The following is a 26,469-nucleotide window of genomic DNA, read 5'->3' as shown; positions in this document are numbered from 1 at the left end:
TATTTTGCAAGGTGGTCCTTCCTTCTTCCGGGAATTTGATTCCTCCAGGTCCTTCGTCTGAGGTGCGTCAGAGCTGAAAGGAAAAAGACACTATGCTCTGCTTCACTATCTTTTTCTGCCTTTCTACTGACTCCCTTGTACTTTTTCTCACAATATTCACACAAAGGCTATTCTTTAATGATTTCTGAGTTACTGGGAAATTCCGTTCTGCTAGGAGTGAATAGATAAGCAAAGAGATGCAACAATATTTACGATTTACTCCCTACTGGCCATCCAGAACATTGTCAAGGCCGCTAGTTCTTAGCTCTTTTCTCAGTATTGAACTCATAACCCTATGAGTTTATGTGAATACACTATCTGTAACCTGCAAAGCAATGATGACAATTAAGCTGCAGTTCTATTAATTAAAAGCAGAGCCTAATGCATGTTACTAAAATCTAAGGATAAAATGTAAATGAATAAATGAATAAGAATGCTTAAATGAGTAAATGAATAATGAGTAAATGAATCAAAATGCTTATAAAATATTTGCAACAATATATATATATATATATATAGTTTATATAACCCAGTTTATACGATTAAAACTGGGTCATATCTGGTCCGTGTTCTGCTGTGACCGCATGCAAGCTAATAGCTAATAATAAAGCAGCATCATATGTTTGCGCCAGAAGTTGTTTTCCCGGTGAAGAAGCAACCACATAGACAAAGTCATGATGATTGACTAATAAAGAGTAAAGTGTCATGGCCCACGCGGTACGTAAGTATGTGCAGCCTAAAAGACGTGTTGTGCACACAGCCACACATATGACCAGGAGAGGCTATTAGCACGTTAATCTAGAGAAAACAAACGAAGAGTTTAAACTGGAATATCAAACATAAGTTTTCCCTCCTCAGACATAAAAAAGACAATACAAGAAAAGAACATGAAGGGAAATTACTTTTCAGAGTAAGTAGTTATTTTAGAATGATATGTAACTCTGTTACTAATGTAGTTACTTTTTGAAGAAGTAACAAGTAACTATAACTAAATACTTTAAAGTAACCCAACAGTGATTGCTACTGTGTTTGCCATCATTCGTTCTCCTACAACTGTTGTTTCTGTTTTTCTTACTGTAAATACCGGGAATCTGATAGTATCTTAGTAGTAGGTTAACCATAATAATTAAAGGTGACAATACTTATAGTAAATAATAAATCTACTCCAGCTTAGTCACTGATGTAAACTGTACATGGTTGCTTACATTACAGCTAGTTGTGGGTTGCAAACTGGACCTGACAAATTTCCCAGACATCTTAAGTTATTTCTAATTATCAAATTAACTAACAATAACATTAGATAATATGACTTTGTTTTTACAAGTATTCTCAGAATAGAGTTCAACTATAAAAGACAGCCAACGTAACTAAATATGTTGATCAATTGGATTTGTGGCTGATTGATTATTTAATTAATTAATTCAATAATTATAAGGAATTTCCATATCAATATATATGTAAAGGTGGAACAAATTTGTGGTTCTTTACATAGAAGAGTGAAGAATGTTTTATTTTGCTTTAATTATTAATTCAGTGGGGGCAATGCACAATGAAATGTAGCTGAACCATAGTTAATAAATAGTTCATTTGCATCTATTGTCACTTACATGTTAAGCATGTTGAACAGCAGGTACATTTCATAAAGCATTGATTCATAACATGCTAATTGAAACCAAATATAAAATGACTAAGCTAAGCAGATTATGCATGTACATGGTCTGTTTTTCTCACACAAGCATTCAGTCCTGCAGTGATGTATTTATTGTATACGTTACAACTATACAATTTGCTGAATTTCTGCAGTGCCCAAATGTCAACACCCAAGATAGATTTAGCATGTCAACTATTTCATTTGACTTTACTTTTTTTTTTTTTTTTTACTGAAGACTCAGGCAAATTGCCAAGGTCTCCAGGTCAATCCTCAGAGTGTCAGCCTGGCTGACCGTGAGACAAGAAAGAACAACATGATCACTGATAATATCAAGTGGTTTTTTTTCTGTGTCACTGATAAAAATCATATTTTTTTATTCCCTGTTCAAGATGCCACGAGGCTCCACCACAACAAACTGCATCAGCTGCAAAGCAGTGATTGCTGTGGCCACCAAGACCTGCAAGTCTTGCCAGACAGTGCAGCCAAGGAAGCAAAGGCTGGCAAAAAAGCTTCAAAGATTTGAGGCAAAGAAAGAGGGCTGGTTGGGAAACCAAAGAAAAAACAAAACCACCTCACATGTTATGGATGAGGCATCTGTGTTGGTATGTGTTGTACATCTGTAAGTGTATTTCACAAAGCTATGGCTGATTTTGTGACAATTAATTCATGTTTCTTAGCTGGAGAAATTGCAGACTCTGGGACACAAAGCTGTGGTGTTTGTTGCCAAACCAGGCAAAAAGCCACTTGGCATAAGCATGTCGTACACCCCAAATGGCATTTGACAGATCAGGCTGCAAAGTGCCTGGACCGAATGAAGGCATTATATGAGGTGTTGATCACTGGTAAGCTTGTCTATCTGCAGTCATTTATCATTTCAATATATAGATCAGTCTGTTCTTAATAATCATCAACAACTCACGAAAGCTTGATGATATGACAATGCATTAATAATTTTACAATTCAACTCTAAATGAAATACATTTTAATTAGAAGACATTTTCATCTGTTTACAGTAAGCAAATCTATTTAAATATCTCAACTAACAGTTCTAGCATGCAGAACAGCCCCACACTCATCATTTTGTCTTTTTGTGCCATTGAGGTTGGACGCACCAGCAGCACTCCACCCCCTCAGCCATCCAGCCCTCCACCTCCTCAGCCATCCAGCCCTCCACCTCCTCAGCCATCCAGCACTCCACCTCCTCAGCCATCCAGCACTCCACCTCCCCAGCCATCCAGCACTCCACCTCCTCAGCCATCCAGCCCTCCACCTCCTCAGCCATCCAGCACTCCACCAGTATGCCAACTTATGTTATTATAACATTGTGTTAAAAGATTCTGTTACTGTACAAGTTGCAATGACATAGTTTTGATTTGATATCACACTGGACATACCATCAGCTTCAATGAAATGATCACCTATTAGATTATCTGACATCAGTTTTTTTTAATAACAGCAATAGTAATTTTAAAATAACAGCTTTTTACAGACAGTTTTTATTATTCTCAACAGATGTACCTCCAAAGAAGAAGGCAAAAAAGAACAAGGAAGACATACCTGGAGGTTATTTGGTCATCCTTTATTTACATTCCTTCATTTCCAATAGGACAGTACACATATTTCATGGTTCTTCTATATATCTTTGATATGACAAATCAATTAATCAATCAATTCAGCTTTATTTTTAATTACCTTTCATAGAGATTAAATGTAGTTCAGTGTGCAGTGATATAAAAATGAGAACTCCTGGTCCAGGCTCCTGGTCCAGGCTCTGGTCATTTCAAGCATTGACTACTACAACTCCTTACTGGCTGGCCTGCCTGCATGCTCAGTTAAACCTCTGCAGATGATCCAGAATGCAGCAGCATGTCTGGTCTTCAACCAGCCCATAAGAGCTCATGTCACTCCGCTGCTAATTGCTCTCCACTGGCTTCCAGTTGCAGCGCATCAGATTCAAAGCTCTGCTTCTGGCTTACAAAACAATAACCCAAACGGCTCCGGTCTACGTCCACTCCTTAATCCAGAGCTACACTTCCTCTCGACAGCTACGCTCTGCCAGTGAAAGACGCCTAGTGCTCCCACTACAACGTGGCGCAAAATCAGTAGCTAGACTCTTCTCCTCTGTTGTTTCCCGGTGGTGGAACGATCTACCAAACTCCGTCCGATCCGCAGAGTCCTTATCCACTTTTAAAAGCAAGCTAAAGACTCAGTTGTTTAAGGAGCATTTCCACACTTAGCTTAACTCTTCTACTCAACAGAATGAGTTAGAAAGATTTGTCCAGCTCTTTGGCTCAACCAAGTACTGAAGAAGCTGTGTGCACCTATGACCAAGTTGATATTGTGTGATGAAATCGTGATCTTGTATTTTAACAAAATGACTTAAAATGACAAAAAAAAATATATATATATATATATATATATGCACTGCCTCTAGCCCTACATGACAGCACCTGGGTCCAACTGGACTCAAAGCAGTCTGACTATTGAGGTATCTAAGCATAGCATTTGTATGGTACACACTTAAGACTTTACCATATGGGGTTCTCTGTCCCACAGACTGGATTGACACAAGAACATGCATTCCATGCAAATGAGCATCCTATAGGCAAACTCTATGATTGGAGGACACAGGACTGATGAATTTTCTTTGTTTAAACCCTATATAAGACAGAATGACACATCAAGTCTTTAGGTCTTCGTTCTGGTTTTGGGACCTCCAGATTTTGCTGCAGAAATCTGTTTTGATGTCTGAACTTTTGTAATAAACTTCTTTTTATTATTCAAGTCAGCGTCCAGAGACGTTTTTGCCTGAAAGACAATTTTTCCACATCTGATCAAGATACATCACTATCACTTAATTATGACGTCCCATCTTGTTTGAATTCATGCTTGTGTTGTTCTTACTCACTTACTCAAATGTAAGTTGCTTTGGATAAAAGGGTCTGCTAAATGACTGTAGAATAGAATAGTAGAATAGAACATAAAATAGTGACAACACAAGGTAATAACAAAGATGGGCGTAGAAAAAGAAACCCAAATAGTTAAAAATAAATTATATAACAACAGTAAGACTTGAAATAAAAATAATTCCAAGCATCACAAATTTAAAACAAAGACCACCCAAGACAGTGATGAAAAAAACTGTTAAATAAAATATTGAGTTATTATTACACATTATAAAAAGTTGATTTAAAAAAAACCCTACATACAAAATATTGACGGATTAATTTGTTTATTTTTGATTTAAAAGTATAGATATTCTCAGATCCCATGCACACGTGTCCACTGTTTGAGAGCATAATGGCTAAATGAAGTACAACAAAAATGTAAACTAAATGCATCTCTGAGAGACAGCCCAATGCAAGGCTGTGCTGTGCCTTAAAATTTATTACAATAATTGTAAAATCAATTAGGTAATCACAGGCAGCCAATGTAAAGAATTTTAATTTATGTAATGTGTGCTTTTCTAGTCTTCTACTCTATGTTGGCACCAGCATTTCTGCATTTTTAATCAACTGCAGTTTATTGTATTTTTTTGGAAGACCAAAAGTATAATTTTCTTTCTGTGCACCCCTGGCAGTTCTATAACAAATGTTTTAAAAAATGTAAGTGTACACTTTTTGCTCTTTCAGATTGCAGCCATATCGTCGGGGGAAAGGACGAGTATTACCCGGTGAAGCAAGTTTTAAAGACAAAAATCCAGAAGGTTCTCCTTTGTCATTATTTAAAGTAAAAATGTAATATGTAATGCATATACCTTTAGTCTGAATGTATTTAGTGGATTTTAATGCACCACAGCTCTAAAGTCCTCTGACAGTGTGATTGCTTATAGCAGTAAACATTTTAAAATACTTTTCAGGGGAAACAAATAGAGCTGGTGGAGTGGGAAAAATATTCCATGTGGTATGTATGATTTCCCTTCTTTAAATTTTATAAAAAAAAATAGTCTTTAAATTGAAACTTTTATTATTCATGTAATGGAAGTTGTAAGGTATTTATTGTTAAATGCTTCTGTGCTATTTATTTGTAGAAACTTATTTTAAATTGCATTTATAGCTTGAGTATATATAAGAACCTCAGTGAAATTATCACCATAAGACTGTGAGCAAATAAGTCATGTAACTGTGAGCATGTTAACAAAGTGAATATGAGCTACAAACTGAAGCCCACTGCGGCTCAGTGTCTTTTACTGTCATGTTGTCATTGAATCTTCTTTACATTTATTGCAGTGGGAAGACGTGGCCTCCACAGTGGGTGGCAAAGGAGAATACAGAGAACTAAAACAGCTACCTTCAGTATTCTGTGGGCTGCTGTCCTTTTCCTTTTTTATAATATTTTGTTAATTTATTATCTATTATTATTATTGTTGGTGTTGATGGTGGGTCTTGTTTTGTCCATATTGCATAATCTTTTGTAATAAAATAAAAACATTTTAAAAGGTGTGATCCAGATGTTGTTGTACTGCAATACATGCATTCATACTAACAAATAGGAAGATTAATTGAATGATTGATCTACCCCAGAAGGAAAAGAAAATTGTAGCAGTATTAATACAAACATATGAATAAAAATATAAACAGTTAAAATTCAGGAAAATGAATTACATAGACCTACCAGTATAATATATAAAGACAAATTAGGCATAAATGAATTTGTTGTATGGGATCGTAGTTTGTGGTCTAATGAAACCTGTCTTAAAAGATTTGGCTCAATAAATCAAATGACAAACTATGTATTAATAGTGTGTAAATATAATACAAAGATTCTAAAATTCTATAGTTTGTATTGTGGCTAAATACTTTGATTTGTTTAATTTTTTTAATAGCTATCTTTTTCAAATCAAACAAGTAATTATTTAATGGATAGTAGCTTAAGCAGATTTGTGGTTAAATGTAACCAGTTTGAAGAGGAACTCAGTCCGTGACGCACCATTAACTTTCTTCTGGTTTGTTGTTAATAGCGTCCGTAGCAACCACTGTAGCAACAATCCGAAACGTAGTATTCCTACAATTTCGTTGAAGGATTGTACATCGAAACGAAGAAACTACTAATTGTGTAAATAAACCGAATGGATACTATGAAAAAAAAGTGTTCATTTGTCGCTAGAAAAGCTATCAAAACGAGGCTAAAGCCACAATCGATCTTACAATATAGCATTTTCCAACAAAAATAGAAGGGATGTCCGCCATGTTTTTAGTTCACGCCGGGTAGAAACTCGGCAGTCACGTGACCCAAAGTATGCCCATAGAAATGACTAAGAAAATTAAACGTAACCATGCTACAATTTCAGAGCCCTTTTTGTGAAATGGCTATGTTTTGCCCTGTGGCCAAACGTAGGTATTACACGATTTAGAGTGAGACTGGGTATAGCCTTTACAATTTTCATTTTTATTGTCAGGAGACAACATGTTATTAACTGAAAGCAGCGCACACACTCTATTGCCACTCAGACACATGCACGCACCGTCTCACTGCGTGCAGGTAGGCGACGCACCGTGTTGCTTATAACGGTCTTGTGTACAATAATAAACCAGGTCTGCACCAGCCTCTTAACGACCCATTATTTGAGTCAGGTGTGCTGCAGTATGGACATACTGAAAACCTGCAGGACACTGGCTCAAGTGGTCCCCAGTTGGGGATGCCTGCTCTGTGGCAGTTCAGACACACAGGCACGCACCGTCTCACTGTGCGCAGGCAAGTGACCTACGTGTTTCTCATAACTGTCCCACATTTCTGTACAACAATAAACCAGAGTAGAACAATTAATCATTGTCAAAAAGAACTGAAATGTTTCTGCTTGATGAGTATATTTTCCATAAAATGTATTTTGCTCCAATATAGGTCGTAACAACATCTGCATACAGTATTACAGGCTATGTTCTTATAATAAACTTATCACGTTTTAACGTGATAGGTTTCACGTTTGTACAATAAACATATCACGTTATAACGTGATAAGGTCCGATTTTTTTTATTTGGGTGACAGCTCCACGCTTATTCTATGGTGATATAAACATAGAAACAGGTCTTGATTACACCCTAATTTCACTCAGGCTCCATTTCAGGCACTGTTGTGGAAACTGTGGCAACAGCCTTCTTTGTACATCGGAGTGGATGGTATATCGTTCAATCTTTGGCATTCCCACATGGAATAAAGTCTTCAGTATGTGTAGCCTGCCAAAAAGTCCAGTCCATTTCCCTCATGTACTCTGCCACTTTGTGGTGATTCAGTAACAGCAGCTGTGTAAGGAAATAGAATATTAGAAGTTTTCCTGCGATGTACTGATGAAACAACTTTTCTAGACTCCATTTACTATTGAGAAAACTGCACAAAATGACCCACCCACTGGAAAAAATCAGAATGAAAATGGTGATTTTCTGCTTTGGAAGATTAAGTTGTTCACCATGTTATATGACGGCTTGGCACAAATAAATTGCAGACGTTCAACGTAACTTAGCCAGCAAGGAATAATAGCTATGAACAGTTCACAGCACTGTGATCACTGTGAACAATCATAATCCTGGTGTAACCTCGGGGTGGGTGTGCAGAAATGGGTGTAGCACGTAGGGGCTCCAATAATGAGGCCACAACGGTCAGTGTGGGTCAGACACATGCCAGTTTATTAAACATGACTAAAACCTCAAAACACAGCAAAGAAAGACAAGGTGATAGACAGTCGAGCTCCGGCCGAGAACCCAGACACTCACCGCGGCGGGACTGGGGTTATACTACAAACAAAACATAAATCCAATTACTACCAAACAAAAACACCATGCTATAAACTGCGTGCACCACAGACCACATCACCGTCTATGTCACATATGTCAAACTGGTCCAGCAAAGGGCCGTGTGGCTGCAGGTTTTTGTTCCAACCAAGCAGCAGCACACCAGATTTGACTGATTCAATCAACTGATCTCAGTCTTCAGACAGCTGATTGGTCAAACTGTGTGCTCTTGGCTGGCTGGAACAAAAACCTGCAGCCACACGGCCCTTTGCTGGACCAGTTTGACATGCCTGGTCTATGTGAACTCCCAGTCCCAGACGACACCAGTGAGAGAAGGACGCTCCAGCCGCAGCACTAGAAGACAAAAGGGGACAGAGTGTTAAAAAGCTAAAACCACTTAAATGAATTATGGTAAAATGAAATAAAGAGGGATAAACCAAACCATGTAAAATCAACTAAAACAAACGGCAGCCAGTGCTGTCCCTGAAAACAAAACACATAAAACATTAAGCTTCTTGTCACAGCATGGCAGACCCACAATTAAAAGTCATAAAACAGTACAATAAAACACAACCAAAAAGTCCATCTCACCAGCGGGCCAGGGAATCAATGCTCATAGTAGAGCTTGCCCGCTGGATTTAAGTAGTCACACCCTTCAGTCCCACCTGCCTTCAATCAGTCCCTCCTGATTGCTACCCAGCTCTGTGAATCTCTTCCGGCCGCTGCAGCCATCTAGAGGCCAACTGCTACACTGGTTACTTGTTACCCACTAGGCTTTAATTTCTATCTATTATTATTATCTCGGGGTCGCTGTCTGCCCGAACGAACATATTAATATTGTTTTGTATGAGTTAACGCAGTATGTGCTTGCACGATGCTACGCGTTAATCTAGGCTTTTAATTTGAAAGAATGATTCTAACTTCCGGGCAGCCTGTTAACATGTCTTCATCTTTCAATTCAGAAGGAAAAACAAAAAAAAAGGAATTACCAAAATCCAAAAACAGGGCGGATTTTAAATTAGGTTGTTCTTGTTTTTCGTCTTTGAATTCTGGTAATAGGAAAGGAAAATTGGTCCGTGTACGTTCAGGCAATTCGTTTTTTCGTTTTAAACCAAAATCGGAAAAACGGAAGTATCGTCGTTTTTCTGTTTTTTCATTTACAATCAAAATCGGAAAAACGGATAAACAGAACCAATTTTCCTTCCTGACTCAGACAGACTGCTGATCATCAGGAAGGAAACTTCTCTACTGATGACACCTGATAGAAACTGGGATCAGAGACTTTGGAGTCTTTGTCATCCTGAAGAGTTTATAGAGAAAAGTGAACTGGAGACATTAAAGGAGGCTGCTGCAACCGCTCAGCATCAATATATGTTCAGAATCCCTCAGAACACAGAAACACAACAGGAGACCTGAATTATAAACACAAAGGAACTCAGAGCAGCTCAGTGTGATAAATATAGGTCATATATATTCTACTTGACGAAAATATTCCATAAAATATTTCTAGAATGTCCAACATTTCTAGGCCGCAACGACATCTACGTGCAGTTCAGGCTGCTTTGATTCACGTTCTTTCAACAAACTATCAGGTTATAACGTGACAAGATCCCTTTTTTTATTGGGTAACAGCTGCGCGTTTCCGTAGTTACAGCCTCATGAACTGCACTTTAAATTCTTAACTGATCAAATCATATTTATATAATTATCTGGGATTTTAAGCAGGTTCCACTTTCTGGTTTATGCGTTCATTAAATTTCTCTTTTGATGCTCTTTTTTCATTAAATTCTATTAACTATCAATATATTTATTCCATAGTTTCAGTCTGTTTAAATCAAGGCAATCAATTAACTTTACATTTCCTACAGTATGTTGTGATAAACGGAAAATTACTGTAACCATTTTAGGAGGTTCCATTTGTGCCAAAAATAAATAAATAAATAAAACATTCAGACGTGATTATATGCACACTGTCTACGTCTAAGGACCACTGTGTATAAAAATGTAGTACAACTCACCTTTCTGTTATGTTTAAGTGACTGACGCAGTTAAATGGATTTCTGTAAGCAGCATGAAACCTTCTGTTTTCTGTCAACTTCCTGCAAGTAACCACAAGATCAAAACACAACACAAAGCAACATAAAAATGTCTCTTTTTACTTTTTTTTTTCTTTTGGAGAATAATAACAATAGTCAATGCTTTTTAACAAATAGTTGAGTTAACAACGTAATAACAAAATTTTAAAAGTTAAAGGTTAACACAGAACAGCTTAGTTTGACTTAATATAATATGCAATATATTTGGATGCACATGTTGATAATCTATCAAGTCATTAAACTTTATCCTGTTTTTGTATGTTGACTTATAAAGACCACAAAACAAACAAAAAAAACAGCTTTTGTTAAATGTTATGTTTTAAGCTGCAACATCTGTAATGACTGAACAATAAACACACACTAGATTAATTTCTCCTTTTTAACAACAGAAGATGACGATGATGCTTGAATTTATCATGAGAATCATTAATGCTGCTTAGTCAGCATAAAGATCGGTGATATATTTCAGGACTATCTTAGGAAAAAGTAGCAGCAGGTGTCAGTGACAGTTAAATTTACACCATGTCATCTGCAGGAAGTGCAGCAGTGTGTAAGTGTAGTGAAAGTGTAGCAAATGGCGCTAAAATCACTATCATACACAGTCTAAGTGAAACTGTCATGTCTCACCAGCATGGTTTGTTTTATCCAGTTAAAACCTCTTTGGGTTCAGAGTTGGATGATAAATAGTTTTGAAGTTGGAGAGTTTTCTCATCAACAGCCAAATCTTTATTTGTATAAAATCTAATATTTAATCATCAAATCTGAGATATTTCAGTTCAGACCTGCTGCTGTTAATGTCAATTTATTGATTCTTATACCCGAGAAACATAATTTTGCTTTATTAATAAAAACTGGATACACATTTAATCAGTGTATTTCGTTAACTACAATTTGCATCATTAAAATGTAAATTAAATGATGACTTTCAAGTAGTTCTTTGTTTAACTACAGCGCTGACGTAACATGATCACATAGTAAGCAGCTATAATTTCTTTATGAGGTACAAATCTTGCAGTTCTGGTACTTTTCCAGATGCAAAGTGGCTGAAGTGACTTTGTATCTCCTGATAACCCACTCTGTCTATCAGAATTAAATTCTTGTAAATCATTATGGAGCTCAGGTTTCATATCAGCTATGTAGACGATGTATGTGTGACACAAATGGAAAGAAAGTAGGAAAAGGTAATGCTTTTACATTTTATGTAATATTATAAAATAATATGAAGTATCATAGCAAGACTTGGGGCCAGGTTGTTTTGTTTAATTATGTTTTACAAAAAACACATTTATCCACTTTTTCCTTAGTGTGTGTTTCATAGTGAAACATCTTTTGTCACGGTTGGTTGGTTGTAGTTTCAGGTTGTGGTTCTGATTTTTGTCATTTGTTTCTGTTTTGAGATCATGGTTTGGGGTTTTGGTTTTTGTTAGTCTTTTTCCTTGTGTGCTCTGTGGTTTCTGTTTTTGCCTCGTTAGAACACCTGGTCTGATTGCTCATCCACTTCACCTGTTCCCCATTACTCCTTCCGTGTATATATGTCCCTGGTTTTCAGTCACTCCTTCTCAGATTCTCCTATGTGGTTTATGTTGTCTGGATTATCCCTATCTTGCGTGGTTCCCTGGTTCACCTCCACCGTAAACCGTGACATCTTTCTGTCCTAGTGTTCTTGTGTTTTTTTTTTTGTACACAGGTGCTTTTTGACTATTTCACACTGAGGATCTTCACCTGGTTTCTCACTGATGTCTCTGCTCTAAGTTGATCCACTTCTTGTTTAAACAGCAGCAGATCATTTCAAAGCTCCTTCAACATCCATCTGGTGGATGTTTCTTCATGCAGTATTGTGGAGCAGCAGCAGCTTTCTGTCCTGTTTGTGATGATGAAGCTCAAACACAGTTCTAATGCTGATATTTAAGGTTAGAATGAATACTTCCTGTATGAGCTTTAATGTCTCCTGATGCTTCATGTTATCATTATATGAATCCACATGATAAAGACACTGAAAAGTTTTAACTTCTTAAAGAAACTCTGCTGATGTTTCTTAATCAATGTCGCTCCTTCTTAAAGCATTGTGGTGTGCTGCCACCTGGTGGATAAATCTGGAACAGCAGATAATTGTTTCCATAGACGCTCATAGAGCTTCCATTGAAATCTGTTTGGCCTGTTAATGTCTGTTACATCCTCAGGCTTTCAGCCTGAAGTCGTATGTTCAAATTCTGCTGAATGGTTGTGTGACAAAGTGGGTGAGTTCACACCATTTGCCACTGTTTCATCTGCTAAAGGAAGAGTCAGATCGCTGTTTAATATCTTTAGTTCTGTTTATTTGGGTAAAACAGGTTTGTTTGTTAAATGTCATTTGAATGTTACTCACCATACTTACTATGTGTTCCAGGAGCAAAAGGAGGGAAAAGTACATCACTTCCTGCATTTATAGGGTTTGCCCTGATTTGATGATGTCACTGGAAGGGTTTAAGTATGGGGGGAGATTGATTATGTTTTGTTACAGGAATTGTTTGATTTATCTATTACCTAGTTCTGTGGGTGGTACCAGGATTAATTTATTACCAATTGTGTTTGTTTAGTTAAGTTGACTGGGATTTGGTAATTTAAATTGTATGTTGTATTTAGGTTGAATGAATAGACTTAAGTGAGAGGAACCCAGGGAAGCCATTTTGTGGACAGAACTCAAGCCTATATAAGGCTGGCCTTTAGTCTGTGTTGGGGGTGCCATGATGATGCAGCAGGGTGCATGGCTGTTTAAGTTTGGTTTATTAGATTTCAGTTATGTTTAAGTTAACTGTTAAGTTACATTATGTTTCTTTGCTTTTTCCATTTATATTTTGTTGAAACTTGCACCTTGGACAATAAATTCTTGTCATTTTTGGAAGACCTCTGCCTACTGCCATCTTTCTGCCACTCTGGTCACACAACCTACAACAGGTTGCATATAGAGGAATGGCTGCAGAGTCAGCGTGAAACCTACCTCCTCTTCTACCACCCTTGGGATTGGTCGCTGTCTTTTCCGCCCTACCTCCCTTCCTCAGGACCAATTGGAAGCGCTCCTGGCCTTTAAAAGAAATGGGACTGCAATCAAGTTCAAGTTTTTTTTTTTTTGTTTTGTTTAGCACAATTTCTGCAACAGCAGTTGCCAAAAGTGCTGAACAAGAGATCAATAAACACTCCACAGTTGAAAATAAAACAATAAAAACCAAAGAAAATAAAATTAATAAAAACTAAATTGATACAAAGATATAATTAACGAAAGAATAAAATCAATAAAACTAGAATAAAAAGTAAAACACGCAAATGTCAAGCTCAGTTTTGTTTAAATACCAGCACAAAGTAGAGACTTAAACCAGAGCCAGACTGAGCAGCTCTGATGTGAAGGGGAAGCTGTTCCACAGCTTTGGAGCAACACCAGAGATTAAGTCTAGAAGATGGGACCTTCAGTAAGAGCTGTGAAGAGGACCTTAGAGTCCAATCATTCGGGGCAGCTGTGTACTGTGGACGCACAGTTTACCAGTTTGGGATTTAAATTGAGACTGGCTGTGAATAACTCTTGTGGTTTGTGAGAATAATTTTCCCTAGTTTGTGTACATATTTGCTGTAAAGATCTGTTAAATTATAGAGCTAATTGTTACCTGAATAAGGACACCTTGTGTTATCTTTTCATTTTCTTTTGTGTGTATTTCGTTGGACATGGTATATTTCCTTTTATTGGACACCTTTTGTTATTTTCAATGAGTATTTGTGTTTGAACCCTGGTTTGTTATTAATAAATATTTGTGTTATATCATTATTGTGAGTCCAGCTTGTTTTGTTACTGACCCTGTTCCCCTGGTTTAAAAAGTGTTTGTAACAATGTCTGAATATTATTTGTTATAATTATTCTTTAAATGGTACATTTATTATGTTAATTTGTTTTATTCCTGAATTTATCACTGTACTCGTTTTTCTTTATATTTATATTTATCAGATGTTGAATGTAAAGTGATTTTCATGAAGCAATAAAATTTCTTCTGTGTGCAAACACACTTGCCAAAAATGTTTCGTTAATGATTCAGATTTGTTGTTCCTGATAAACTGTTTATGACTTTGTTCTATTAAACCAAAAAGACAGGAGTCTGAAAATGCAATATTTATTTACATTATGTACATATAAAAACATTGTGTAAGGCACAAAAATATTTCATCTGAAAATATTTCATACAGTAAAATGGAACAACTGGGATTGTTTGGAGGTCTGACAAACTGATAGATATACACTGAGTGCAGAATTATTAGGCAAATGAGTACTTTGATCACATTATTCTCTTTATGCATGTTGCTTTACTCCAACCGGTACAGGCTTGAAAGCCTACTACCAATTAAGCATATCAGGTGATGTGCACCTCTGTAATGAGAAGGGGTGTGGTCTAATGACATCAACACCCTATATCAGGTGTGCATAATTATTAGGCAACTTCCATTCCTTTGGCAAAATGGGTCAGAAGAGAGATTTGATGGACTCTGAAAAGTCAAAAATAGTGAGATGTCTTGCAGAGGGATGCAGCACTCTTAAAATTGCCAAGCTTTTGAGGCGTGATCATCGACCAATCAAGCGTTTCATTCAAAATAGTCAACAGGGTCGCAAGAAGCGTGTTGAAAAAACAAGGCGCAAAATAACTGCCCATGAACTGAGGAAAGTCAAGCGTGAAGCTGCCAAGATGCCATTGGCCACCAGTTTTGCCATATTTCAGAGCTGCAACATCACTGGAGTGCCAAGAAGCACAAGGTGTGCAATACTCAGGGACATGGCCAAGGTAAGGAAGGCTGAAAAACGACCACCAATGAACAAGACACACAAGATAAAACGTCAAGACTGGGCCAAGAAATATCATAAGACTGATTTTTCTAAGGTTTTATGGACTGATGAAATGAGAGTGAGTCTTGATGGGCCAGATGGATGGGCCCGTGGCTGGATCAGTACAGGGCAGAGAGCTCCACTCCGACTCAGACGCCAGCAAGGTGGAGGTGGGATACTGGTATGGGCTGGTATCATCAAAGATGAGCCTGTGGGACCTTTTCGGGTTGAGGATGGAGTCAAGCTCAACTCCCAGTCCTACTGGCAGTTTCTGGAAGACACCTTCTTCAAGCAGTGGTACAGGAAGAAGTCAGCATCGTTCAAGAAAAACATGATTTTCATGCAGGACAATGCTCCATCACACGCATCCAAGTACTCCACTGCGTAGCTGGCCAGAAAAGGTCTAAAAGAAGAAAAAATAATGGCATGGCCTCCTTGTTCACCTGATCTTAACCCCATAGAGAACCTGTGGTCCCTCATCAAATGTGAGATCTACAGGGAGGGAAAACAGTACACCTCTCTGAACAGTGTCTGGGAGGCTGTGGTTGCTGCTGCACGCAATGTTGATCGTGAACAGATCAAGACACTGACAGAATCTATGGATGGCAGGCTTTTGAGTGTCCTCGCAAAGAAAGGTGGTTATATTGGTCAGTGATTTGTTTTTGTTTTGTTTTTGAATGCCAGAAATGTATATTTGTAAATTTTGAGTTGTTATATTGGTTTCCCTGGTGAAAATAAATAAGTGAAATGGGTATATATTTGGTTTTTGTTAAGTTGCCTAATAATTATGTACAGTAATAGTCCCCTGCACACACAGATAATCCTCCTAAGATACTAAAACTAAAAAATCCCCACTCCAACTTCCAAAAATATTCAGCTTTGATATTTATGAGTCTTTTGTGTTCATTGCGAACACAGTTGTTGTTCTATAATAAAATTAATCCTCAAAAATACAACTTGCCTAATAATTCTGCACACCCTGTAATTTATGGATAAACCCTCAAACTACACATTAACTTTCCATTACAGGTGTCACCATCTGGATCTGTGATGTTCAGGGAGGTGAGATCCTCAGTCAGAAGAAGCTTTTCATGACTCAGCAGAATGAAACACATCAGATGAAGTTGTGGTGGATGCACAAATCAGATAGTGACAATTTGGATGTCTTTACAAAACTACAGTAGCTTAGATGTAACTTCTTTTTCTCTGAAAAAATTATCATGTACATCAACAAATAGTTTGTAGTCATTTATAATGTTTTCTGGTACTTCAGACAGATGTTGAAGGAACAGAGTCTTTGTTTCTGATGAATTTATAACTCAAGTCTTTAACTGAATCTCTGATTCAGGCTGATGATAAATGGGATGTTTTAGGATTGTCTCTGTGGGACTCTCAACAGCTCGTTTGTCTCTGCTTTTTCTCTTTCTGATAATAAAACCAGTGATAACAATGATCACCAGAGGAACTGCTGCTGCTACTCCACATCCCACCATAACGACCAGTAAGATGTGTCCTCCTCTCTCTGGTTGTGGTCTGATGGTTGGTCTCTGAGGTGGGAGCTCTTCTGCAGCTTCTGTGAATGACATCATGTTTCTATGTTGAAAATATTCCACATATTCCAGTAAATAATCCAGTTCTCAGCAGTCAGACTACATAAAGACTGGTTTTACAGTTCAACCTGAAACACAGTGATAATTATCATTAAGAAGAGGAAACATGGAAATTCTGCTATTTTCTCCTCAGACAACTTACCAGTAACGTTGAGCTGACAGCTGGCAGAGCCCCATCCATGATCTGTGTTCACATCACACACATACAGACCAGAATCATTAGTTCTGAGTCTGGACACATGAAGTCTGATTCGTCCTTCTCTGAAGATGTCTTTGTCCCTCTGGACTCGTCCTACAAACTGTCCATCCTGAGACTCTGGTACCTCAACTCCTTCACTGACATGATACAGGGTGAAGATTCTGTGATCAGTTATCAGGTTACAGATGATAAACAGGAACCTCCAGGAGACGTCAGGTTTGGTTGCGAAGGTCCACTCCAGAGTGATGTTGTGGTTCTCCTCTGCCTGATAGGAACTCTGTGTCACATTCACTACAAATGTTGCTGCTGAGGAGACAGAGAGAGAAAGAGAGGAGCAGACACACTGAGAACTGGAACACGGAGGCTTTAAACTACAGTGTGTGCAGAATTATTAGGCAAATGAGTATTTTGATCACATTATTCTCTTTATGCATGTTGTTCTACTCCAACCGGTACAGGCTTGAAAGCCTACTACCAATTAAGCATATCAGGTGATGTGCATCTCTGTATATGAGAAGGGGTGTGGTCTATTGACATCAACACCCTATATCAGGTGTGCATAATTATTAGGCAACTTCCATTCCTTTGGCAAAATGGGTCAGAAGAGAGATTTGACGGACTTTGAAAAGTCAAAAATTGTGAGATGTCTTGCAGAGGGATGCAGCACTCTTAAAATTGCCAAGCTTTTGAGGCGTGATCATCGACCAATCAAGCGTTTCATTCAAAATAGTCAACAGGGTCGCAAGAAGCGTGTTGAAAAAACAAGGCACAAAATAACTGCCCATGAACTGAGGAAAATCAAGCGTGAAGCTGCCAAGATGCCATTGGCCACCAGTTTTGCCATATTTCAGAGCTGCAACATCACTGGAGTGCCAAGAAGCACAAGGTGTGCAATACTCAGGGACATGGCCAAGGTAAGGAAGGCTGAAAAACGACCACCACTGAACAAGACACACAAGATAAAACGTCAAGACTGGGCCAAGAAATATCATAAGACTGATTTTTCTAAGGTTTTATGGACTGATGAAATGAGAGTGAGTCTTGATGGGCCAGATGGATGGGCCCGTGGCTGGATCAGTACAGGGCAGAGAGCTCCACTCCGACTCAGAAACCAGCAAGGTGGAGGTGGGGTACTGGTATGGGCTGGTATCATCAAAGATGAGCTTGTGGGACCTTTTCGGGTTGAGGATGGAGTCAAGCTCATCTCCCAGTCCTACTGGCAGTTTCTGGAAGACACCTTCTTCAAGCAGTGGTACAGGAAGAAGTCAGCATCGTTCAAGAAAAACATAATTTTCATGCAGGACAATGCTCCATCACACGCATCCAAGTACTCCACTGCGTAGCTGGCCAGAAAAGGTCTAAAAGAAGAAAAAATAATGGCATGGCCTCCTTGTTCACCTGATCTTGACCCCATAGAGAACCTGTGGTCCCTCATCAAATGTGAGATCTACAGGGAGGGAAAACAGTACACCTCTCTGAACAGTGTCTGGGAGGCTGTGGTTGCTGCTGCACACAATGTTGATCGTGAACAGATCAAGACACTGACAGAATCTATGGATGGCAGGCTTTTGAGTGTCCTCGCAAAGAAAGGTGGTTATATTGGTCACTGATTTGTTTTTGTTTTGTTTTTGAATGCCAGAAATGTATATTTGTAAATTTTGAGTTGTTATATTGGTTTCCCTGGTGAAAATAAAGTGAAATGGGTATATATTTGGTTTTTGTTAGGTTGCCTAATAATTATGCACAGTAATAGTCACCTGCACACACAGATATCCCCCTAATATACTAAAACTAAAAAAAGCCCCACTCCAACTTCCAAAAGTATTCAGCTTTGATATTTATGTCTTTTGTGTTTATTGCGAACATAGTAGTTGTTGTATAATAAAATTAATCCTCAAAAATACAACTTGCCTAATAATTCTGCACACCCTGTACATCCAGAGGTTTCTGAAGATGTAAACTGACCACAGACAGATGAGATGAGGATGAGGAGCAGCAGCATCCTGCAGATCTACTTCTCCCTGTGAGAGAAGACAGAGGTGAAGAGTCATGAACACATGAGGTCAAAGTTCAGTCATTCCAGGTAGAAGATGGGGCTGCATGGCTCAATGGGTAGAGTGGTCGTCCTGTAACCTAAGGGTTGCCCGGAGAGCTCATGTCGGGGTGTCCCTGAGCAAGACACCGAACCCCTACTTGCTCCTGATGGGTCGTGGTTGAGCGCCTTGCATGGCAGCTTCCGCCATCAGTGTGTGAACGTGTGTGTGAATGGGTGAATGTGACGTATATGTAAAGCGCTTCGGATAAAAGCGCTATATAAGTACAGACCATTTACCATTAAAAAGGAAAATCTCCAGTCTGACTTCATTCGGTCATTCCAGCATCTGATCCTGTTCCAGAAAATCACAGCCCATCAGACTGCTGGAGGTCCTGGACATTGTATGGAAGAGGATCGGGTCTGAGGATATGATTTTGCTCAAGCAGCAGATCGACTACACACAGTATGGCATAGACAGTCACCACCATATGCTGCTGACATTAGTTCTGTCCCTGTTTTAAGCTAAGGCTGCACCACATTGCCAACATGCCTACACTTAGCTTACAGAGAAACAACATGCACCAGATGCTCAACAAAACAGTCCTGTTCCAAGGGTTTATAGCCAAGCTATGTTTATTGGGCTGTTTATTATTATTATTTATTTATTTTACATTCAATTTTGTTTTACAAGAGCTTGTACTTTGATCGCTGAGATGTACTTTGTTTTCTTGAAGTTCTCTCTCACTCTGTTATATCCTGTGTATTTGTCTACTGAAACCTTAAGTTGGTAAATTTAACTGTTTATCAGTGTAACTCGTATGGGGCGCCAAGTGTAAAAAATCAGTATAAAAGTTGTAGCTGACACATTTTCATTATTTATCTCACTTTTCTCACATTTAGCACATTTTTACTACATTTTCCTACATTTAACATAACTTTTAACCACATATTTATATATATATATATATATATATATATATATATATATATATATATATATGTGTGTATGGCGTCTCTCTCCTTGCAGTGCAGGTCTCAAAGTGCTGTCCCAATCCTATTTAAAGCATTTCGAGCCCTTGTGGCCTGTCACCCTCGACTCCTCACGCAGGTGATGTCATTTAGTCATCAGGGGCTCAGGGCGAGTGCTCAAGTTTTCGGTTTGGGATTGGGGGAATGTAATGTCTTGTGTAGCGACCCCCGACGGCGATCTGCTTGTGTCAAACAAAAGATACACATATTTTGGAGACAATACTGTATATCTTACCCTTTACTTTTCTTCTAAAAAAAAAGCTATGGGGTTGTAGCTGCTTTATTTTAGACTTTTTGTCCGTTTTGCTAGCTCTATGCTGGTTTGCTAGCTCGATGCTGGTTTGCTAGCACTATGCTGGTTTGCTAGCTCTATGCTGGTTTGCCGCGCTCTGACTGCTGCTCTCTCCTCTGCACATGCGCACACAGAGCCCCCTGGTTATCGGCTGTGGGTTTGTGGCGCTATAGAAGCAACGTACTGTAATCTGACACCCAGTAACGTAATTTGACGTTAGTGACAGGGCTAATCAGACCCTCCAACCCACAGTCCAGCCCTGCTCAGCCCAGCGTTGCTCTGAATGTGAGCGTGAGTGAGTGTACGTGTGTGTAACCTGCGGCTGTTGAGAAATAACGGAGCGGAGCGGCTGGAGGAGCGCGGCAGTTAAGTTTAACTGCATCGGTCTTTGCTGCCGGGGCTAGACTCAAAAGACTCGGGGCTAAAGCCCCAGAAAAATCGGCTGACGACGCCACTGGCTAGCTACTTAGCTGTAGCTAACGTCCAGGGCAAATTTATCGCTATCACTGCCGTCACGTCACAAAGAAAAGTGAAGTGAGCCAAGAATGCATTTGCTGATCCTTAACTGAGTAAATGTTGTAATGTCCAAAGTTTGTGTCTGTATTATTTAAAAGCCACTACCTGTACTCAGTCCATTAACAGAAATCTTTGTTTTCTCTTTTTCAATAGGCTCCTCTGCCCTCTATCCCTTGACAAGGAAATGGGGCTTCATCAGGCTACTTGAGCCAAAGTCAAAACATAAAAACAAGATGCTTGTCTTTTTCTCCAGAAGCATTAGTCTTTGTCATACCCAGACCAGATTAGCTTAGGCTGGTCTTCTTGGAAATTTTTCCTTTTCCACATCAACTAAAGAGCTGAAAAGTCCGCAAAATGTTGTTTAGAAAGTTAAAAATAAATATATGCATACCATTAATGGTGTGAGTGGTTGGTTGGAAGTGTACTTTGAAGTGCAGCTCGTAAATGCAGAAAGACATTCACAGTAAAGACGTGTGTGTGTGTGTGTGTGTGTGTGTGTGTGTGTGTGTGTGTGTGTGTGTGTGTGTGCGTGTGTGTGTGTGTGTGTGCGAGCGAGTGTTTCCCTACTAGCGTATTGGTTGAGGTTAAAAGGGGCGGGGTTAATTAGCATATATTCGAAACATTTAGGTTAAACATTTAGATTTAGATATAAGATTTAACATTTAGATATAAGATTTAACTTTTAGATGTAAGATTCAAGATTTAGATATATTATTTAAGATTTAAATATAAGATTTAACATTTAGATATAACATATAACATTTAGATATAAGATTTAACATTTAGATATAACATATAACATTTAGATTTAGATTTAAACATTTAGATTTAACATATAACATTTAGATTTAGATTTAAACATTTAGATTTAGATTTAACATTTAGATATAACATAACATTTAGATTTAACATTTAGATATAACATAACATTTAGATTTAACATATAGCATTTAGATTTAGATTTAAACATTTAGATTTAACATATAACATTTAGATTTAGATTTAAACATTTAGATTTAACATATACCATTTAGATTTAGATTTAAACATTTAGATTTAACATATACCATTTAGATTTAGATTTAAACATTTAGATTTAACATATAACATTTAGATTTAACATATAACATTTAGATATAACATATAACATTTAGATATAACATATAACATTTAGATTTAACATATAGCATTTAGATTTAGATTTAGATGTTCTATTTGACCATTATACATGTGGTTAAAAGTTATGTTAAATGTAGGAAAATGTAGTAAAAATGTGCTAAATGTGAGAAAAGTGAGATAAATAATGAAAATGTGTCAGCTACAACTTTTAATTTTTACACTTGGCGCCCCATACTTATGATGATATTGTGATGAAATCCTGATGTTGTATTTAAACAAAGGACTTAAAAAAAATAACTGAAAGTCCAAGATATTACAGACACTGATTCGAATAATGAGAATAATGTATTATAAACGTATTATATCGTGTTATAATAATATAATATTAGGGGTGGCAGTGGCTCAGGAGCATTTCGTCCAATGATCGGAAGGTCGGCGGTTCGATTCCCACTCCCGCAGTCATCTGTTGTTGTGTCCTTGGGCAAGACACTTAAACCTCCTTACCTCCAGTGTTGGCATCACTGGTGTATGAATGTGTGTATGAATGTTCGGTGATGGTCGGAGAGGCCGTAGGCGCAGACTGGCAGCCACGTTTCCGTCAGCCTGCCCCAGGGCAGCTGTGGCTACTAGTGATGCGCGGGTCGGGGTTTTTTCCGACCCGTGGGTCCCGCTCTTTTAAAAAAATTAGACCGCACCAAACCGCCCCGCACCTCCGCTTCTATTTTTTTAACCCGACCCGACCCGACCCGACCCGCCCCGCCCCGCCTCATTAAAACACATGTTATGATATTGACGAATGCTTTTATTTAGTCTGAGAAAGGTGCATATGGTCTCCTAAATTGGCACTGAAAACTGGCAACACAAAATGTATTTTCATTTGAACGTTAAGCCTATAAACATAAATAGGCAAATAAATAAAGTGTTTTAAAGCGTTTAAGTGTTATAAAGCACATATGCTGCTGCTGTTGTCTGCACTGATTACCTCGTTGAACCTGTCCCAAACCTGTGATTTAGCCATTTGACCCCCCTTCTTCTTTTTAAGCACGTAAACTCCCGAACGAATGTTATTCAACACTTCTTCTTCCATCTTTTGTTGCTTGTCTGCTTGGTGCTTTCTGCACCTGCGTAGCCTACGCACCTACGTGGACATTACGTTACAAAACGTGACCTGTGTTTAAATAACTGATAAATATTTTATCTTACATATTATAGTAACAAAATGTAGACACTGATTAAGGTCTTTATTTTCAGTTTGACAAAAAATAAAATTAATAGACAGAACTAGATATTTCAGAATAGTAAACCACACCAACCCGCCCCGCAGTGAAGCGAAAATTCTTTGACCCGCCCCAACCCGAACCGCGGGTTACCGCGGGTCCCGCGGGACCCGCGGGTTAGGCGGCGGCCCGCGCATCACTAGTGGCTACACACGTAGCTTACCATCACCAGGTATGAGTGAGGAGTGGATGAATAATGGATTCACAATGTAAAGCGCTTTGGGTGCCTTGAAAAACGCTATATAAATCTAATCCATTATTATTATTATTATTTTTTTTAAATATTATTATTATTTTTAATAATAGTATTATTATTATTATTATATAAATAATACAAATATGACCAATTTAATAAAATAATTTGAATTATTGCATGTTTTAAACTAAACATGTAATAACATGTCATTCTGTAAGCTGAGTTTTAGTAGCCTAAATATTGATTTAACATAAATACCTTGTGTGTGTGCGCGCGTGTGTGTGTGCGTGTGTATTCACTGAATCTGTTTATTTTCATATTAAAGTCCATGGTTTAATTATTCATTACTCATAAATTTTATTCGGAAGTATGCATTAGCGTACATCTGTTATTTATAACAAACCCTTTAAAATTTCTTTAAAATTAAGCAAATTATGGTTATTTATAAAGTACATGCACCATTAAAACAATGTTATGAGTGTGCGAGCTGACTGAAGAAAACCACTGTTTTATTAAATCGGCTTTGACTTCCGAACCAGGAAGATTTCCTGGATTGTCTCGAAAACAACCCGAACCTCAAAGTTTCCATCCATTTAATTTCAGAGAATAGATTTTATTGGTTAGAAAACCATCTAACCTGGTCTGTGTCTTGATCGGTCTGGCCGCCTTCCTGCTCGCTTCTCTTCGTCCAGTGGGTCTATTCTTTTTCTCAATATCTGACAACACTACATATAAGCCTACTCTAAATACTTTCTGAATAAAATGGATTGACATTCTGTGGCTATGTCTTAAATGGAAAACAACCAGATTTGTTATCACAGAACCTCACTAGCACAACTGGTATAAAACAATAAAACCAAGGTTTACTCTGAAATGTATAAGACTGACAATTAACTATAAAACATGAATTGTCTCAGAAACTGCTGTGAAATATTTAGAAACACTTTTATTCTTCAGTAACGTTAAAACAAATTATTGAGAAAACAATAATTTAATTTGTTTATTTGTGTTATGTATAGAAACTTCAGGTTTATTCAAATAAAATTATTTTTAAACCCATTTGATTTACTATTTCAAATATGCACAGTGTGTTTTTCTGACTGTATTGAGCTACATTCTTTCTGCAGGAACGCAGCTGCATACATTTTGCCAAGAGAGAGCTCTGTTAAGTCATATTGTTGTGGGGAAAGTATATCTGATGGGTTTCTGCTGACTTGTATTCAGTCCAGTGGGAGTTAGAATGCAACATGGCGTGAAGAAAGCGCGACTGACTCCACCCTTTTTGCTGCGGGCGGGGGTAGAGGTAACAGATCCTGACGGGGAAACACTCCTCGATACAAGACCAGTTCCTCCCCGGGGTGGAGCCGGCTCTTACACTCTGCCAGTTCTGTCATTTGTGTCTGTCCATTCTGTCAGTTTAGCATACACATCAGAATAGCATACATTACGTTAATGCGCATGCGGGATAAGGTTTGGGTTAGGGTTAGGTGCAGTCGTCAGTTTGCTCTATGCGTATGCTGATCTGACAATGTATGCTAAACTGACACAACACCGGCTCGTCCCAGTCTCTCTGGCAAGCAAGAGCCGGTTCTTCCTGGTCTATCTCTTGCTAACCCGCCCCTTTACTTTCTGATCCAACCACATTTCTGTCTTAACCCCGTCTGTCAATGCTGTTACCGGTAATAGTTACTGTTGGTCGTAACAACCAAAGCAAAATTAAAACATCAGGAAAACAAGTCCCTCCTCCCGGTGTCTCCGTTGCTACCCCTCCCAAACGATCCCATAGAACATTCACATGTAACGTTAGCAGGAACATCACTGTTGGACCGCTACAGTATTAAGCCTGACAATGTAGCTAGAAAACATTCATGGTCTCAGAAAATATTTAGAAACACTTTTGTATTTCAGTTAAGTTAAAACACAAGGCTGAGAAAACACACTTTCATGTATTCAGTCAGCAGATCCTAAATGTTTACTTCCGAAACAGTAAAACGAACAGGAGGACCAAATAGGATCGTCTTAAAGATAAAACGCTATAAATGGTTTTGAATTATTAATTCAAGATAGTCATTTTTCATGAAGACAAACTCTTAATTAGTTGTGCTACACAAATGAACGTTCAGATGTTTCTTGTGTTGCAAACCAGCGTGATATTAGAAACGGTTTCTATTTTGTTAGTCACACACCACACTAATTCGTGTATGAAAAAACTTCAAAAGACGTGAGAAAAGTAAAGTTAAAGACACGTTTAAAGGTATTTAAATTTACCTGTAGTCATATGTACTTCTTTTCCAAGCAGAACATGCAACCTTGTAACGTCGATCTGGTGTCTATTCTTAAAAAGTTTCGCAAGACCTTACCATCACAATACAATGGGTTTATATACAGAGGGTGTGTCGGCGAGTTAAGTCAAAAGTTTTCACAAAGTCGTATCCCTCCGCGGCGCATTACGCAGTCTTTAGTGAGGCCGCCCCCTGGAAATGCAGTTCAGCAGCTGAGACGAAACAGCAGAGAGGAGCTTTAAAAACCCCGAGACACGAGAAGTAACTGGAACCACAGGAGTTTGTATTTAATATCTCCATGAAGCACTTTTATTCTGAACGTTGTGAAGAATTTCTTAAATTTCTTGATGAATTTCTTTCTGTACAAGTTTTAATGTTCAAAGCAAGTAGAGGATTGTAAAGGTTTAACTGACTGCAGAGGCGTTGGGGATTGTGTTTTACAGATGTGTTACAGATGTCTTCTTCTTGTTGAACCATGCTTTTTACTTTCACCATGTAGAAAACTTTCATATGATCATATTACACGTAGCAGAATAAAGTCCAGCAGCTGATCTTTGTGACATTC

At 38.1% G+C, this 26,469-nt stretch overlaps 2 protein-coding genes across 2 annotated transcripts in view; both read right to left on the bottom strand.

Annotated features, from left to right (window-relative positions):
- Nucleotides 1–26,469, bottom strand: part of LOC121639814 — an 882,884-nt gene that overhangs the window by 246,578 nt on the left and 609,837 nt on the right. The window lies entirely within an intron of this gene.
- On the bottom strand, nucleotides 16,242–25,984 carry LOC121639809. The gene is made up of 4 exons (XM_041985347.1): nucleotides 25,891–25,984; nucleotides 19,124–19,179; nucleotides 17,102–17,464; nucleotides 16,242–16,922 (listed from the first exon to the last, which is right to left on the bottom strand). The coding sequence occupies exons 2-4, from the start codon at nucleotides 19,158–19,160 to the stop codon at nucleotides 16,669–16,671; spliced, it is 654 nt and encodes a 217-aa protein (XP_041841281.1). The 5' UTR covers nucleotides 19,161–19,179; nucleotides 25,891–25,984; the 3' UTR covers nucleotides 16,242–16,668.

The sequence above is a fragment of the Melanotaenia boesemani genome, chromosome 5, assembly GCF_017639745.1.
Source record: "Melanotaenia boesemani isolate fMelBoe1 chromosome 5, fMelBoe1.pri, whole genome shotgun sequence".
NCBI lineage: Eukaryota > Metazoa > Chordata > Actinopteri > Atheriniformes > Melanotaeniidae > Melanotaenia > Melanotaenia boesemani.
The sequence above is the reverse complement of the archived record's forward strand: the minus strand, read 5'-3'. Positions and strand labels throughout refer to the sequence as shown.

Excerpts from the sequence above, each read along its gene's own strand:
- LOC121639809 (XM_041985347.1), bottom strand. The coding sequence starts at position 19,160 with ATGCTGCTGCTCCTCATCCTCATCTCATCTGTCTGTG. Across the intron at positions 17,465-19,123 it reads CCTCATCTCATCTGTCTGTG|CAGCAACATTTGTAGTGAAT; the intron begins GTCAGTTTACAT and ends CTGTCTCCTCAG. Across the intron at positions 16,923-17,101 it reads CTGTCAGCTCAACGTTACTG|AAGCTGCAGAAGAGCTCCCA; the intron begins GTAAGTTGTCTG and ends TGTCATTCACAG.